This window comes from Hetaerina americana, unplaced genomic scaffold, assembly GCF_022747635.1.
Source record: "Hetaerina americana unplaced genomic scaffold, ioHetAmer1.1.p SCAF_345, whole genome shotgun sequence".
In the NCBI taxonomy this organism is placed as follows: domain Eukaryota; kingdom Metazoa; phylum Arthropoda; class Insecta; order Odonata; family Calopterygidae; genus Hetaerina; species Hetaerina americana.
This window is the reverse complement of record NW_027286925.1, coordinates 139,340-158,529: the sequence shown is the minus strand read 5'-3', so window position 1 is coordinate 158,529 and position 19,190 is coordinate 139,340. Positions and strand designations below refer to the sequence as shown.

General features: G+C 38.8%; 1 protein-coding gene across 1 annotated transcript in view; it reads left to right on the top strand.

Moving 5' to 3' along the window:
• Nucleotides 1-490: 490 nt before the first annotated feature.
• The window catches only part of LOC139691417 (uncharacterized), a 144,181-nt gene continuing 125,481 nt past the window's right edge, over nt 491-19,190 (top strand). The window contains exons 1-2 of the mRNA XM_071589221.1: nt 491-743; nt 10,566-10,708. Of these exons, the coding sequence (XP_071445322.1) occupies nt 491-743; nt 10,566-10,708 (396 nt within the window). The remainder of the gene's footprint in view (nt 744-10,565; nt 10,709-19,190) is intronic.

The window sequence follows — 19,190 nt, the reverse complement described above, 5'->3', positions numbered from 1 at the left end:
TTTTTGGGTAATTGAAAACAATTGGATGAGAGGCCATACCTAATGTGTGGGAACAACCCAGCCTAGTGTATTCAGAATTGTGCATCGCACTTGAGTTTTTTCCTCGAAACGATGAATTGATTTAGCAAACTCAATTTATTAGATAGATTGAATGGAATATAACAAGGTACTTTGAATGCTGGATTTATTAATTCAAATACCTGTTCATCAACCAAACGAACGTTTCGTGGTCACAATATGGAAAGGTTTATGTTTTGTATTTTGTTTATTGTCCTGTTTCCATTTTGTGCCCCATTGCGATCATCCATCCACATTATAAAATCTTGAATTTAGGTGTAATTATAATTTACTGGGCATTATCATAAAATCGCCTGCCCCTCGCATGCGTGGAGAATCTCGCAAGCTATCACATGCGTGTTCAACTGATGATCCCTGTCCTGACCTTTGAAATGTAAACTCCTTTTCTTTCTTTACAGCGTAGATAGCCGCCATGTTGGACAACTCTGGAGCCTTAACATGGATAGTGGCCCTTTCATCCGTGCTGCTGGCTCTCGGCGGCGGGGGCGGATGGTCGGGGAGTGGCGGAGGGGGAGGTGGTGGCGGTTTGGTTGCCGCTTGGGGCGTAGGGCCCTGCCGGATATCCGAGTTCGCCTGCGCCAGCGGCAAATGCGTTCGCCCTGACGCGTTCTGCGACGGCCGCGACAACTGCGGAGACGGCTCCGACGAGCCCCCCTACTGCACAGGTAAGCACATCTGCGGCCCACACAACACACCCTCCCCCAAACATCCCCCGGGGGACGCCGGCCGCCGTGATCTAGCCCGAAAGGGCCGGAAGGTGTGAATTTAGTGTCGACACCTCAACAAATGTCGGAGAACCCGTCACTACTGCGGATGGTGTTCTCCCGTCAAATCTATTTTAACGAAGAAGACGTAGGGCTAATCCCTCCTTAGGGTAAATGGAAGAAGGGATCGTTAGGCCTCAATTTCCCAAATAAAGACCTTTATCTATCTATCCTTATCCTACCCTCGTTCGTTTAAACTACTTTAATATAGTGCACCAGATGTGTTATCTTTTGATACCAAAAAAAGACGCAAAGGCTCAATGTTCTCCGATGCATTAGATCCAACCAAATTAAAAATTTAATGATTAGAAAAGTGTATGCTGCCCAATACCAAATAATATTCATCCAATCCTTGAACTAATAATCACAGTATTACTTCAACTTGATATTCTTGTCAATGGTGACATAAACCAAGATAAGGCACAGAATTATTATCATATACTCGTAATTTTTGAAAAATAAATAATTTAATTTAGTAAGTAATTATTATTATTATTTTATATTTTAATTAAGTTTTTTTATTAATATATATCAAAGACCATTTTATTTTGCGGATTTTGCGGATTTAAACCTGAAAACAAAATAAATGTGGCTCAATGATATCAAAGAGATGTAAGAAATAACAAATATATAAATGAGAGAAACAAAGAAAAATATAAACTTTAATTTAGTTTCTGAAAGTTGACAAGAATATCTTGTAACACCCATAAATTTGACGTTCCGAAATCCTTGAATTCCATCCTTGGAATTCCTTGGTTCCATCTACGTATTTTATGATTCATGCATTATTTCTTTTATTCCCAAACTGCAGCCCGATACATTTTCTAACATTGTATTCTACTTTCCATTACCCCAATACCACTTCAATACTGGGCAAAATTATCAGGGAGAAATATACCATAATCTGCCGCTGTCTTTATTTCTCTGTTAGCTACTGTGTTATCTGCAAATAATCTAAACTGCCTGCTAACTAGGGAGCCTAGGTCATTCATGTTTATCAAGAGAAGTAGAGACCCTAAAATACTTCCCTGTGTACCTCCAGGAGTTATTCATCATTGAAATGAATGCCGTTTCTCAACAACTTGCTATTTTTTCATAATCCCATGCTTTCGGAAGAAAATTATGTCCTATTCGACCCGGATTTTCCAGAATTTGAAAAATCTTTTAACAATGTGTCTCATAGTAAATTACTCTCTATGCGAGATTATTTCGTCATGAATGAAAATGCCCTGGCTTGGACTAAGGACTGTTTCAATAGTCTTGCACGAAAAGTATTAATGCCGCGTGCGTCCCAAAAGTAATGCAATTAAAATCCCCGCGCCCCTCCTATTGGTTGGAGTGGAATCTAACTACTTGAATTAAGTGGGCAGGATGCTAAGCTTTACCGCGAAACTGGTCTTAGTGCTCTTAAAGCTGTATAAGCGGTAGATCGTCAGTTATTGTAAGTCTCTGCGCGCCGACCGTGTCACGAAAGACCAACCGAGTGTCAATTTCAAGTGAACATTTGCAAAGCCTTGGAAAGGAACCTGATTATTTAGACAATGTCATAACCGGTGATGAAACCTGAGTTTTTGGATTCGACCTAGAAACAAAAGCCCTGTGTGGCACACCGACCAGTCCCCCAAGCCCATAAATGCAAAAATGAGCAAATCAAAAGTGAATATAATGCTCATTGTCTTTTACGGCAGTAAAGGAATGGTCCATAAGGAGTTTGTTCCCTAAGGACAGACAGTAACGCTGCTTACTGTGTGAATGTGCTAGAAAGATTTCGAAAAATCAGGACGAGAAAAGACATCTCCGCTACCTGGCAACTCCATCACGATAACGCGCCTTGCCACAACGCTCTACGAGTCGCGAGTTCCTGGCCAAACACTAGGAGCCAACGCTGCCCCACCCCCCTATAGTCCTGACGTCACCCCAGTAGACTTCTTTTTGCTCCCTCGGATTAAGGCAGCCTTGAAAGGAACCCGTTTTTCGTCCATAGAAGAGATCCAATCAGCCGTGACGAAGACCTTGCGAGAGGTCACCGAAGACACCTTCCAGGGTGTGTACCGGTTATGGCAGAGGCGCTGGAAAAAATGTGTAGAGCCCCAAGGACAGTACTTTGAAGAAATTTAAGTGTTTGTACAAATCTGTAAAATAAATTACATCAAAAAATAATTGCATCACTTTCGGAAGAACCCTGTAGATGGCCAGGTCTCATGCAGTCAAGGTAACAGGTGCCTCCCAATGAAGTATCAAAGGACCCCTTCTACGATGGTTGCTATTTTTATCTTGAGTCTAATAATGCAAACACAGTAATTGATCGTTGAAAATGACTTTATTGCTTTTCTAAGTATTCTGCATGATAATCAATACCCTTTTGCATGTGCTGGAACCAATTTTGGTAACACTTTTTCCACTCCGAATGCGGTACCTCCAAAACAAGGTTTTTTAATGCATCAACGCCTTCTTCAGGCGCCAAAAAACGTTGGCCACGCAATTTTTTCTTGATAAGCGGGAATAAAAAGAAGGCATTTGGTGCTAAATGAGGGCTGTACAGGGGATGACACATCAATTGGACGTTTTGGTCACTCATATAGGTAGTTATATCAACCGATCTCTGAGAGCTTACATTGTCATAATGAAGAATGATCCTTCGTTGCCGCTTCTTTATTCGTATTTTACCAAGCACTTCTGGCAAACAAATGCTCGTGTACCATTCAGAATTCGTGGTAATACGTTTCTCTAACGGTACGGTTGCCACATGACCAGTTATTTCGAAGAAACAGGCGATCATTTGCTTTGATGTGCCTCGTACACGAATCACATTTGCCGGATTTGGCTCGTCTTGGAAGACCCATACAGCGGATTGCTGCTTTATTTTGGGCTCATACGTATAGATCCAAGATTTGTCACCTGTGTAGATGTTATTCACAGCTTTTTATGCACCGTCATTGTATTTGTTGAGCATTTCTTTGCACCAATTGACACGAGAATCTTTTTGATGTTTTTTCAAATTATGCTGGATACAACGCGGACAAATTTTTTTCACAGTTAAATGTTCATGCAATATCTTACTGATGCTCGTCATACTAATCCCCAAGGATTCCTCTGTCTCACGATGCGTCAAATGATCTTCCTATAATACTATATTTCTTTCACAGCATCAGTATTTTCTGACTTAACAAGTGATTTTGGTCGACATTGACGGCTTTCGTCGCTGAGCGAATGGCGGCCATGATGGAACTCCTAATACCAGTTTCACTGTAGTAAAGGGTGGGGCTTCATCGCCAAAAGTGGAAGTATGTTGATCGATGCACTCTTGATAATCCACTTTGAAAGTCATAAAAAAATCATCACACGAAAGTGTTCACCAGTTAACTCCATTTTTTCGCTGATACATGATTTTCGAGTCACTGTAAACAACACAAGTTATGATCAAACGACAAAATGCTCTGAAGAAATTTAGCGCTAAAAGGGTCAAGCTTTCAGATTGAAACGTCAGATGGCACCCAAAGCAATTTGTGTTGTCAAGGCTCAAAATATAAATAGCAACCCTGGTATTATTTCTTTTCGTTGACGACATTAACACCTTGGGTAATAATAAAATACGCTATTTGCCAATGGATACCCGTAGTCCAATTTGTAGCTTTTAGCTTACAATAATTTAATATTGAAAAAAAGGCAGTTAATTTCGTGCAAAAGAGATTACCCAAATAGAATTTTCGGGGCACAGGTTAAGTCAAGAAAAATTGCACGGAATCGGATTGCCCGACTGAGTGTTACAAATTTTATATTTTCACTTCCTCGGAATGATCACGAGGAATGACCAGAAGAAGTGGAATCAAATTAGATTTTACGGTTCAATGGCGGTAGTGTGATGTATCAAAATTGAAAATGGTCCATAGCTAATTGTCATTGACAACGTTAAACCCAAAATTGGCCATGAGCCGCACTTTTTTCTTATTAATCCATCCACACACGTACATTCTTTACCCAGTAATTAGTCCTTTTAACAATATAGTCACTAAAATACACGTTTTATTTATGATTCGCTATTATTGCCAAGCAATCCGGTAGGGGAGTGACCAATAGATATAGGCCTAGATTACGGTAATGGAAGAAGATCCTCTAGCATTATTCCGTACAGTCTATTCTCTGTGAAAGTCATTGAAGGATGCACGGTCAATCGTCATCTCAATCTACAGATGTAATAATACAAATAAAACAAGAGAGACACGCCAGTAAGAATTAATATCTCTGCGAAAGTGTTCGCCATTTACATTCAATACGAAGCTCTTTGTGCAGAATCAGATCATTCATTCAAATGCTTCTTTATTATACGATTATATTTTTCCTTCAATTTTGCATTTCACCATGCTCGTCACAAACCCATGTTGTTCTATAGAGTTCCCAAATTAGTGAATCGAAACCTCTTCTTTATTTATGGGGATTATTTGCATTGATGAATTTACAAAAGTTGGCAAATCTATATGATTTTGATGAGTTTCAAATTTCAATACCTTACGATTTCAGTCCCCAAGAAAATTAAAGGTTTAAAATTTCGCCCTTGAGATCCAGTCAGTCGTGAACACTCTCCACCCTATTGGCCGATTAGGCACTCCACCGCAGAGATGCATCATCCGACGCTCGTTTCAAAGCAACGTGAACAATAAACATAGTAAAAAAACATGGCTGAACACAGCGTCCTAGAAGATATGGGCATAAGTTCTTGATTTCCGTCATTGTTTCATCTCTTTTCGTTTACAAATGGTTAATAATATATTTTTCCTATATTAAACTTTTCGTCCCCAAACATATTAATGGTGGCTACCAGGGTCAATGGAGATCTCTTTCAAAACGGAAATGAATGGTACGAGTATGCTACATCAAGGAAGCCATTTTTGTATACTTTTGAATAATTGTCTACACATGCTGTACAATTCTTCCGTATCTTGTCGATATCATCCATCACGTTTTTATTCAAGCTCTCTTTTGGGTCATGTTACACTTTCCTTTTCCATCTCTTAGCTATCTTGATATTAATAGCTTACATGCTTCAAACTGCGTCTTCTTTCTAGCATATGCCTTTTTCTTAGTCGTATCAACTTTTTACCCTCTTTTTTAAATAGATTAGCGTCCGCATTTGAATTAAGGTTCAGTTTCAGGCTCAAATCCGTACTGCGTATCGTATCAAAGTGCCCCTCCGATAGTCTAAGGTTTGCCAAAGAGTCCATCCAACAGCCTCTCAAACACATAAGGAAGAGACTAAGGTAGCAGAACACGCATCATGCAGTGTGCCACGGGCACCAGACAGAATAATGTTTGCCAGCTAATCAATGGAACTCCGGTAGTCGTCCAACTCGGGACGCGGGATTCCTCCGTTAGTGCAGTGTTTCTGTACATTGAGCTCCAGAGAGTAGACCCAAAAGGAGCGGCTTCTAGACAGCTTGTTTACCTTCATGAAAACAATACGATATGGCACGGCAGTATTGCAATCCGAATTCAACGTTTCCAATTTAATCGGATTCAAGCCAAGTAAAAATTCAATTCAAGTTGAAAGTATTTAGTATTTCCTATTTCCCCACGGCATGTCAGATTTTGTCAGATTCTCTTTTAGTGTATAGCTAGTGTAGAGCCTATATATATATATATATATATATATATATATATATATATATATATATATATATATATATATATATATATATATATATATATATATATATATACACACACATTTATGTATAAATTATAATTTTAAGGAAGAAAACAGAAAAGCCGAAATATTAGTTTGAGAAAATTCCTAAAAAAGGGCTTCTGTACATCCTATAAAAAAAATAAAAAAATAAAAATTACGTAAAAAATTTACTTGATAGTAGTATCATAATAAAATTTAATATGCAATATATTTCTTCAATATCATAAAAATTATGACTTTGAATTCCGGTTTTAGTTTTGTCCTCCAATATACGTGTATGTGTAAATCACATTATTACTAAACAAAATTCTGTGTCAACAACTCAATCCTGAAACGGAACTTGTAGATTCTATTAGAATAAGGAATAAATCCTCTACACCCTGAGCATGTATAGGTGCAAACCTCAGCGTTATAGTGGTTTTAGTTTAAACAACTTGCTTTAAAAAAGCGTGTTATTTTTGCATTTACATCTAATAATTTGTCCAAAAATTCACATCATTTATCTATTTTTTTCATGCTTTCTATAATTATATCGCAAATTAGGGATTATATACGTATTTGCAGTAAATCAATATCTTTAAAAAATGGGATATTGTCACGTTCTTTCCACAGCTTATGTCACGGAAACCTGAATTAATGGCGGGGCAGCATTTGTGCTTTAATGTGAACCCTATGATTTATGCAGTACTCGGTGTCTGATCAAAAATTCAAAAGCTTCCATGTGAATACCGGAGAAATTTCTTGGATAAAGCTTGCTATGCAATCCTGTGAATTCCGCTCAAAAAATAACTGGTATCATGAACGACTCGGTATTATCTCATTTTCCCTGTCATGTCAAGGAAACATTTTGCATCTCTCAGCGTTAAAATAGAGGATGCTTGGTAAAACTATTTGAGGTTGACCCAGTTACGTCTATCTCTAGTAGGTATTGGCTTCTGATAGTTCAAAGATACTTCGCTTCCTCTTCCGAATATTCCCTAGTAAAATGAAGAAACTATACCTTCTGGACAATGCCTTTTTCCGGATGTACTTAAGGTAAAATCACCTGCATGTGAGCGCTTACATAATGTGTGACTTCGGTTATTTTATTTTTGTGATATTCCAATTCCTGATGAATTGTTACTTTTGGTCTTTTTAAGTTAAACACATATCTAAATTCAATGGGGAATTCAACTTTTCTACATTTAAAAATACAAATTAGATTTCATTTTTTCATATAAAATATTTACTTCATAACTCAAACATAGCCCTTCAACAAGAGTTTACCACGGAATCATCCTAACAACATAAAGTCAAATAAATTTTGAATTAAAATTTTCGCTCAAGAGCTTTTAAGATCCATCGAAGGTTTTAGATCGCCTTGAACAAAATCTTAAATTATTTTATAAATACTGTGCACGTAGAATAAAAAATTTCTCCCTTAAATCTGATCAATAAGGCAGTTATTTGGACACCTGACTTGACTGAAAGTAGATTACTTGAAACTGTAATCGATTGCAATTTAAATGTAATTGGCACAAGCATTCGATTAAAATTTTGTGAGTGTAGCCATATTCGAGTCCAATTACTTTTTAACTAATTCCGTATCCCCTAATTCACCGCAATTGCCTGTAATTAAAAGTAATTACGGAAAAAATTATTTTATTTTCATATTAAAAATCGCAATTACCCCGGTTAACATTTGAATTAAAACCGGGAGCAACAGAATATTAAATATCAAATTACAGCATTAATTAAGATAATACTTCATCACTTAACGGAACGATGCAGATTTTGCCGTGTATTTAAATCTAAATGTATGGAAAACCCCTGAATATTACTTGTAAGCAGCAATCTTTTAAATGTCAACGTACTCGTAAATGCGAGCTGAGGGCTAATAGAGGAAAAACCGTTCAGTTATTTAGTGTATTTGGAAATTGAATTTGCTCAAAGGAAGTTAAAATAAAATTTATTCAGTTTTTTGCATTGCCAGTATCTTTCAAATAATAAGCATAGCTTGAATTTACACAGTGCATCTCTTTCATAGTGGAAGGTAAAAAAATATAAGAATGAATACAAAACGTCGTTATTTCTGTTGCAAAAATATTAATTTTCAAGCTTTTATTTGTACTATCTGACAACCGTTCAATATTTTGGAAAAAAATGTCTTTTAAATTTGACAGTTTTGGGAAGAAAAACATATTCAGTCTAAGAGGTATGTTCTTAAATGTCGGGATCCGTTAAAAATGACACTGGCTCCATTAGAACCATTAAAAATATTCACATGAGTGAATAACTGTTGAGAAACATTAATCCTGGCGCTACTATCGGCATGGAGACTGAAAATTGTACGTTTCATCCGTTGAATTAAATAATAGTAACGTGTTAACTCATTCGAGAGATGAGAGTTTGTGTGTGTATGTGTGAGTCTGCGATGGTGATAAGTCGAGGTCGTACGGTTGTTTGCTATTTATTTCCCTTTGAATCCTTCAGCGTGAGGATTTAAATTAAATAGTCGCCATCGAGCGACGGAGACGAAAGCAAGCGAATGACGAATCCGGAGCCCGGAGCGATGCGCCGAAGAACGGGAGGGAGGGAGGCTTGTTGTAATCGGGAGAGGAAAAGGATGGTGATGGGAAGGGGTGTGCCAGGAGAGAGAGATCTCCGTGGATGGGTGACAGAGGAGTGAGGGAGGGAAAAGGATAAAAATATCTAATGAAACTGTTTGAAGTGTGGAGGAGGAAACGTCTTTTCCGTCGCCTTGACACCTTTCTCCCCACTCTTTCATTCCCCCCACTCTCACCTCCCCTCTCCCTGACCTCTCTACCCTCCCTCCCTCCCTCGTTGTGCCTCTCCCGTTCCGTGTGTGTTTGTATGTATCGTTTATTTTCACGCCCCGACGACCAGCAGCAACAGCGCACGACTTTTAATATTCCATTTAGCGAATTCGCCTCCGCTTTTATTCTGAGCTTTGGGAATTGCTTCATTTATTTAATCCCCAAACGGTGGAGAACAGTCATCTGGCGTGGGAAGAGAGATACGGAGGGAGAGGTAAAGAGAGAGAGTCAGGGAGGAACCTAGATGAGACGTAGAGAGGACGGCCGCCTGACTACCCAGTCCCTTATTTTCCCATTCGTATGAGGTCATAATTATGCAGCCCAAAGAAGCCAATAAAGTATGGTAATATTTATTAGAAATAACAAGCTGTGTATCGCAAAAACGCTTCTTATGGGAAGAGAAATGATTAAAGAGGGTTTTATTGCTAAAAAATAACAAAATATGCTATATAAAAAAACCAGTTATCTGCTCAAAGGTTGGTTTGATAGATGAGAGTTGAGCTCACCTAGTGCTCAGCCCAATTGAATTAAAATATTTAGGTATCGTGGCTAGGATAGGTAGATAGGGTGGTAGAGTAGTTTATTTATCTGCGCCGCCTATGATTTTTCAATAAGATTTGGCACCCGGAGCATCATATTGTCTGAGTGAATCTGAAGGTGCCCAGAGGTGTCCCTGGGAAAGAAATAGAGGCCCTCCGAGCTTTAATTAAAAGCTCGTAGGGCCCTTATATGTATACGAGTGAAGTTCACTCAGTACACTTGTCAGTGAATTTTCTGTAAAGAATGATACACTCTGTTGCACAAATTTAAGTAGCTGGTACTATCATTGAATATAAACTTTATTGAATATATATCTAAATTCCGTGACAAGTTGTAACCACCGTCTTTCGGTTGTTTAACCATTAATTAAAATTTAATCAAATATTATTATATTTCGCCACATTATTCTAAATTTTTTAAGAGCACCAAACATCCGTATGGAAATTCAAGTGACTGGCCCGGTCATCATGAATTCGACTGAGAAAATTACGGCATTAGGGATTAGACGCAGAGTTAATGAAAATTACTGGATAATTATGGCGGAGACCCCGGTATTTTTTATTAACCTGTTATTATGTTTATTAACCGATTTCAGCGGTTTCTTTTGTGACGTATTTTCGTTTTTTCCTCTTTTCCCGGATGCCTCCGCTCGTCCCGGCACTTCACATCGGCGCCCGCAACCAGTCTGCAACCGGACGTATTACGGAGAGGAGGGTGTGACGTATGAGTTGTCGGTGGAGAGGCCAAGGGGCGGCGGGGAGCGGCTGCCCTTCCTCTGCCACCTCACCTTCACTGCCACCGGCCGGGGGCATGGGGACATCGTGCAGGTAAGCGAAGCAACATCCCTCCCTCCATTCTATACGATTCCCCCATCTCCCTGACCCGTTCCTATAATTTGCAAGTCAATCTACGTAAAAGGCCTCTAAAAACAGCCGTAAGGATAACTCAAAAGTTTCTTAGACACGCCAAAATACTTTCAGCTTAGTGATATGAATTATAGTACATTTATTTTCACAAGAGGACTTTGCGTAAAAAATAAACATGTGCAAGTAAATTGACTTTTAGCGAAGAGAAACGAGCTCTCGATGTAAATTATATGTATCGTGGTCCCTGGGGAATTAATTTTTATTTTCATAAATTTGTGCATCGACTTAGTTTTTGGTGAATCTGCATTTTTGTGTGCTTTGTCAGTCTTTAGATGGCGCTTTATTCTCAGAGCATAGTTTTAAACTTATGTACAATCTTCGCCGTGATCATGTTACATGTTAAAAGGCCAAAGTAGCTATTCATATTGGCATTCATGCGGGAGTAAAAACCTCCGATGAATTTGCCGTAAGTGTTCCATTATTTCCTATTTTGAGGGAGTTCTACTTCAGAAAAAACAAATTCAGGCATGACAAACTTTTTACAAGAATAAATCAAAGGTATTGCTAAGTATTTGGTCAATAAATTTAGTTTTATTCAGATCAATTACTTTTTCCATAAAAATGTCATGTACTTTATATATTTGCATTACTGGAATAAAAACGTTCACGAAATTTTCATTTATTTTCATTCATTTTTAATTTAATTCAACTCTAATTCTCTTTTTATTTTAAGTAAATAAATATCTCCCAATAACTTTGTTGCCTTTGAACACATTAGCTAGGAATTATAGACAGCAGAGGAGTAGGATAAGAATATCTTAAAAAATTTGCGAAATATATGTCGGGTGGAATCGTGGCCAAACAGATTTCATTCAAGAATCCAAGGCAGGTAACTAAATATACTAATTATGCACAATCAACCATTTCCGCCTTCACATTTACGGGGCATAATGTCCGTCACCATGGCAACTGCCGCATCCGCCCTCAAAAGAAGCAAAAAAAATGCAATTTCCTCAACTGATTGAATAAACCGTTACCTGACCCACCGGTCGCAAAATTTATCGCATTTTATTATTTACCGTCCTTTCGTATTGGGGATAAAGAGTGGGGGAGGGAGATGGGGTGGGAGCGTGTCGAGGGTTCGCGGGTGGGGAGAGGGACGCGGGAATCGGTCCGCTTCCCCTCCGGGATTTCGTTCCCGCTTTATCGTAATGTGAGGATGGCTTACATAATTCAATCTCCCCCTCCACCGTCATCCTACTCTTCCTCTCCCCCTCCAACACACGTACACACACACTTGCTTCCTCTTTTTTGCATCGAGGCAGAGAGCAGGGAATATAATATATATTTTCCATTCCGATGGAGGAAGCAGAGGAAAGGGCTTTGGGAATGGGGCTATATGTAGGTTTGGGAAGAAGGCTTTTGGGTGTTTGGGGTGAGAAAGTGGAAGGAAAAAAAGAGCACTACTTGAATGATTAGCTCGACGGTAGGGGATAAATAAAAGAGTCGAATTTTTTTACTCAGGATTTATGTCCACTAATCCGAATTTTTCCGTTTTCCCTCGCAAGGGGGTAGAGACATGAAATAGAGGTGGTGCCGCGGCCGTCGTTGGAGCGGGTGGTGGTGGTGAAGGGAGTAGGTGGGGAAGGGGTCGGGATGGATCAGGGGCAGAGATGGTGGGGGTTGAGGGTGAGGGTTTTTGGACGCAGGGGACGAGGGCACCTTTGGTGGCGGAGAGTGCGAGGGAACGGTTCCTGCGGGCTGAGGGGGTAAGGGACGGTTATTTTTTTACCATGGGCGATTTTTGTGGGAGCGTTTTTAGTGTTTGGGAATTTTTTCGGGAAAAATAGACCGACTTCTTTGGCAAGAGCGTGATATACAGCGGGAAGGAGAAGCGAAAAATCCCTGATTGGAAAAAAAATATTCCCTTCGCAGGCTGCTTCCGAGTGTGGGAAAATATTTCTCTCCCACCAACCCTCTTGAATATCTCCTTTTCACTTTCTACCTTCCTCTCATGCTCGTTTTATGATCTATCACTACATAGCGAAGCTTCCACAACCATAATTGAAGGAAAAAAATACTAATATCATGCCAGAACGTTTTCCACTATCGTCACCGGAGTGACAGTTATTAGGATGTACCCTCTGAAAGTCTACACGTTTACAAATTGCTCACCCCTCCTTATCTCCTATATCTAATAGTTGTGTTGAAAAAATAATTTTTAATTCTTCTTAATGGAATAAATAAGATAAACTAGTGTTTAAAATCTTTCACCAAAGACCTCAGTGAAACTCAATCAAAATGCATTCTAATGCTGATTAATCTTGGAAACTTGGCAGTAAGGTTAAATTAAACGAGATGGACACATAAGATATATTTATTTTATTTGGCTAATCTTAAATCTGCCTTTGCATATATATTTTACAAATCCATTTTAATACAGAGGTGCATTTCCAATTAAACTGAGGAATGTTTCAGCAAAAGCTTAAATTCAGGGCAGGCATATAAGGTTGATAAACGGAGAGTGATTTTTTTTATTTTATTTCCGGGAAAATTCCATTACTTTTTCGGGCTAATATTAACTTGCTCAATCATGTGTTCCTTTCAAAATGGAAAAAAATATTTGTAAGGCTTGATGAAAAACCATTTGAAAATCTTTTGGATGAACTGCTAATTTCTAATTTCTTTTTGCTACACTTTATCTTGAGCTTACCATACCAGTCTAATCATACCAAATCAGTTTTTATAAATTAATCTAAATATTTGGTGGTCTCTAGAATCCTAGAGCTCTGAAATCATTATGTTATAAAATGATTTACTCTTAAATTGAAATAAAGTTTTTAAATATTTCCTCAGGTGAAAATGGCTCAGTGAATCATTGTAATCAAGCTAAGAGCATGGACTTTTTACTAAGTGTTTTCTCCAGTTGGTCAGTTCACCTTTTTCTACCGCTATTAGAGAATCGCTTCCGTAGGTTATCCCAATTAAAAGTTCAAATTAACACGAAAATATCGTTTGCAATAATACTACTACAATGTCAATATATTATTCAAAATGAAATAACGTGACGTAGCAACCAAAAAGGAGTAGCTCTGAGAAAAAAAACCTTGATCAAGAATCAGGTGAATGGATGATGTTCTGACAATTTCAACAATGTTGAAATTTAATGTGTTTCAAGGTAACACATAAGCCTAAAACCGATACAATCATTATTGAATAAATAAACAGTATCACATCATAACTTGCTACGGCATTACAGTCAATGAATTCTTAAAATAAATGCGATAATTGGAAGCGTGTTGAGGTCTCAATGTGCATCAACTTCACCGAGACAAGTCAAACCTTAACCAAAAATTAATTAAGCTGCATTCAAAAAATCACTGTATTTAAAATTATTACAGATAAAAGTGTGTAGCAGACTGTTGACCCTGTGTTAATTCAACCACAATTTGAGATATTAATAGATAGATCGGAATGTTTCCGATAACTCCCGTCGTCTGCTAGTTGGATAGGTATGATTGGTTTTCAGCGAGAAGCAAAGAGTTCAATTTCCTCCTCCTTCAAATAACTTTAGTGTCCTTCAATTTTGGTGATAATAGATAGATCGTTTGGTGGAATTTTTGGTCTTTTACGAGGGTTGGAGAAAAACGGTCATTAATTGGTTATTCGACGGCTTTCGCTCAATCTCAGCTAAATGCGTCAAGGAGTCACACAACTTCCTATTAGACAGACGGAGTACTGGATTTGTCACCAACGACTCAAACTTAATGAAATTTTGCGTTTTATGGCTTGAATGAATCGATTCCCCTCAAGGTATCCTTACTTTTTTACTTGTAAAGTGATCCTAAAACCCTATATTTTACCATTTTTCTTCACCAATCTAGTTAGTGATTTTACAGTTTTCTTTAAAATAAAATGATGTGGACATGCTCACCATACTCTCTAGTATCCTTAAGAGCGTCAAAACGATACAAATTTGTCACGCTTAGAGTGATTTGTTCTTATTGTTTTGGGCATTTGAGCTCCATAGAATGATGAAAGTAACTAAATTTTCGATAAACCAAGGCAAGCGGAGGCGAAAAGTTTCAGAACAGGAACACGCATCCTGGCTCTGTTTATTTCAAATGAACCGTAAATAAATTCAAGTCTACGACGAAAGCAATCTCGTCAGTGAAGGCATATTTGACACTCTCAAGTGCCTCTACTTGGGAAACATCGCAATCTTTAGTTCCTTCTTTTCTTCCTCAGACGAGGCCAAGGGAGAAGAAGATTTCCCTGCCAAACTGCCTCTGTATTATACATGCATATCGGGCGGGGTATTTGTTCGAGGAATCAAAACTTTCAAGGAGGGGGCGGGGAAAGGAGGAATGAGATGAGTGCCGTCACGTGTTTGCTCGCACCAGCGCCTTAGAGGACCAGGGGAGTGGCGACCCCCCACCGAGGGTTCACCCTCGCCGCCCAACCCACCTCTCTCTCTGAAACCTCCCCCCCCCCTCCCAGGATTCGTTTAAGCGCCCCGACGGGTGATTAATGGAAAGATCCTCAAACATTCGACAACATCCGCATCCTTCCCCAAATCTCCACCCCCAAACTTTCGCTCCCACCACCTCCGCCCCATCTACGAACCCCTCACCCTATTGGTTTTAACCCCATTTGCCGTCGCCACCACAACCGCCGCCGTCACCCTGCACACTCACTCCCCCAAACCCACCGCCGAGCTCCCCAGTCCGGGAAAACCAATCCGTTCTGCGACAAAGCGAATCGGCGCGAGGAAATTTGTAAAGCGCGCGTGTAAATAAATGCCATCAGGTTAAAAAAATGGTGGGAGGAGGAGGTTCCAGTGAAAAGAAAGCCATTTCGGAGTATATATAGATGTATACATATGTACATTGGGAGGAAAAAATTATAAGAGAAGATTGGGAAGAGGCGCAAAGGAGTGTGGCTGTGATGGGAGAGGGATGCGGCAGAAGAAATGGGAATGAGCGCTCGTGTGTGCGTGTGTGTATGTATGGGAGGAGTGTGTAAGGAGAGCGGAGTTTAGGGGAAGGAAACGAGAGGGTTGGGGAAGAGGAACCCCTTTCGCGCACAATGGCTTAGAATAAAAGGGCCTCTCTCCCGAGTGCTCCGTGGATGTTTACTCTCCTTTTTCGCAATCTCTCATTCCTCCCCCACTCTCTCTCTCTCCCCCCCTCCTCCCACGCCGGTTTCCCTCACCTCCCCCGCCCCCTTCTCCCACAAACGCCGGCGTCACCCCCCTTCCTTCCCCCGACCCACACAGCCCCTCCTGCCCCGCCCACACGTTGTCTCTCCTCCCCTTATTTCTCTCACGACAGTCTTTCCTTAACTCTCCGCCCCATCTCTCCTTCCCTCCATCTCACCCTCCTCTCTTTCTCCTCCTCCTACCGTCTTGCCTTTCGCCTTCACCCTCTGCCTCCCCCCGCCCCGAGGAAGAATAGTCGGGGAAGAAAATTGATTCCGTTGCCTCTGGCCAAGAAGAGACCGAACACAAACAGACGCAGCCTTGACGCCTTCTGTCTCCGGGAGCATTGCTCCCTCTGCCCTCGACTCTCCCTCTCCCTCCGTCTCTCTCTCCCTCTGTATCTCTCCCTCCTTCTACATCTCCCTCCCCTCTCTCTCCCTCTCTTTCTCTCCACCTTTTTCTCCCTCCCACTTTCTCCCCCTTTCTTCCTTCTTCTGTTCCTGAATTTAGGCCCCCCTTCTCTTCTCCCCAATTCATCCTACCGTTCTCCTCTTCTTTATCTTCGTTCATTTTCACTTTCCTTACAATCCATTTGTGTGTACGTGTTCTGCAGCGAAGAACCCCCTGTTAAGATACACTGTTATTCAATGCTTCTTGAATATAGTCACCCATTTACACATATTTTATCTCTGGGTACTCTAGGTTTAATTTGCTGAAAAACCATGCAACACAGATTTGAATCTTTCAATTCTGATTTCTCTCCTGCTATATTTGGTTAATGCTTTTCTCTGTTTTAAATTTATTTGTTGACAAAAAAATTCTTGTTAGTAAATAGCTTTTAGAAAAGGTTATTTAACACTGAGATCAGTTGAATTTTTTAATGTTAAAAATGATCCTTATAATTTATATATATTTATAATAAATTTTGTTATTTAACACTGAGATCAGTTGATTTTTTTAACTTTATGCAGAGTTAATTGAAAGCCTTAATTTTTAATGTTCAAATGTCTCACGCGGAGGGTGAGACATTTGAACCAACCTCAAAATTTTCCTTCCAGCCAAATTTTTAATCAATCCGTCAGTGGAGAATATGAATGGTAAAATGAGTCCAAGGGTACTATATTCAATGTGACAAGAACTCTACATCTCGTCGTTGTCTTCTCATTTAACTACTGCTTCTGCGACCCTTCAGTCAGACGTCTTTTATTTCTCCCTCCACCCTTGAGCCATTCGGATCTTTTTAAAATATTTCAGTCATTTTTCTTATTTTATTTATTTTTTCTCTACTTGCGGGCCTTCATTAATCTTCGCAAGTATCCAAAATATAACTTTTTTGCACATTTTTGTACCCTAATTTGTGTGTGTATTTTTTTCGTCAATGGATCAGGTGCTTTGTTTACAATATATCATTTCCTTTCCTTAATAATAATCACGATCTTTTGGGACAAATTATTTCACTTTTTACAGTTTCGATATATTTTTTCTGGCTGATATATTTTGCCAAAATATCTAAAGCAAATAATATTTCGGGGGTATTTTACTTTACCCGATTCCCCACTTTATGCTTTTTCATGGAAAATCGACAGAAGAAAGGTAATTACGGTTTTCTCTAGCTACCCTCATCCATACTAGATTCTGTACGGAATTCATCCACTTAGATTTATTTTTTTGAATACGTAAGGTATTCCTCCGACCACCTTCGCGGGTTGAGATCAGTTAGAAGCTAGAATTTGGTCACATCATCATTCTTACAAAACACGAAATTTCATTACAGTACATTTCTTTAAATTTTAGTAAAAAAAACCTAAAAGACCGTTTTTTAATGAAAATCGGATCCATAAATGTATGCCAATGCAATGAGCTACAAATAATTGAGATAATTCGGCTTTAAAATTCGTTTCTAATCTTTTATCATTGTTTAATTATTTCAGCTTTTGAAGTCTTAAGGAAATTATGTATATTTGTAACGGTAAATAAAATTTTCTTTACTTATCTTTAATGAATATATGACATTAAAATATATTTCGCAACGTCCCAGCTTCTCCATGAAAAGTGTTTATCTCGGTATCTTTTTTGTTCCAATACTAACTCCCTCACCGTTGAGAGTGTGTCCTATCAGGTCGGTTGGGACAGTAGCTAATTCTCATCTCGAGGCGCAGAATCGGGAGTAGCTTGATAAGAAAATAACCATCTTCCCTAACGCTCTCCCCGTGCCCTTCCGCCGTCTGTGCTTTAATACAAAGAGTCAGTTCTTGGGGAGAATCTCCTAACCAGAAACTTCGTAGGATTGATAGCCATGATAGTTTATCCAGGTAATTCCTAAATTTTAGATCTTCACATGATAAAATCGACATATCGAAACGGCAATAAGAGGTAAATATTTTTATATAACTTGAAGTGATGCACAGGTTAAAAACCTTTTGCTAAAGTTAGCTACGACTTAATTTATTCATCATCCAGGTTTAATATTTCACATGCATTACACATTACAAATTCCCTAATCCATTGCTTGAAACATTTTATTTCAATTAGAAAAAAATAAAGCGCAATGCTAAACTTTCTTACCTCTTATTTAGCCCTAATTTTTTATAAAATTATCCCATAGAATCCTAAGTATTATTGTATGGGCATAAAGACAAAAACATGTCTCAGTGCTAAAATGAAATGTATAATATATATTCCATGTGTTCTTAGGTAGAAAGTAATGAAGTAATTCTTTGTCTCTCTCTCTTTCAACCTTGGTATTACTGACCAAGGTAAATTGATGCAATGCAGGAGTGGCATTATGCTTAAGGTATTGGGTTAAGGGTTTAAATAGATCAATTTATTTTTTTATATGACCCCATAGAGCACCCAAAAACAGCGCAGAGCGAAGGTACAATTAAAAGGCTTTCTGAAGACAGCAGCGAGATGGGGGAGAAATTTAGGGATGGTATGGGGGCATGAATGCTTAGGAGTACAATAGAGTTGAGGTATGGGAGAGTTTATTTGTTCATAGCTTACAGTGTCAGTTAATGGGCCACTCTTAGTACAATATGCCTTCCCAATACTAAATAAATAATATTTAACTACGGCAAAAGATTCTACCACTGCGTAGCGTTTGAATTTCTTGTCCAATCATTTCCAACTACAGCTAAACATTGCTATGCTGCAATTTCCTATGATGTAAGTTTGTAAAAGTATATAATGCAACATAAAATAAATGAATTAAAATAAATAAAAATAATTTTTATCATATATATA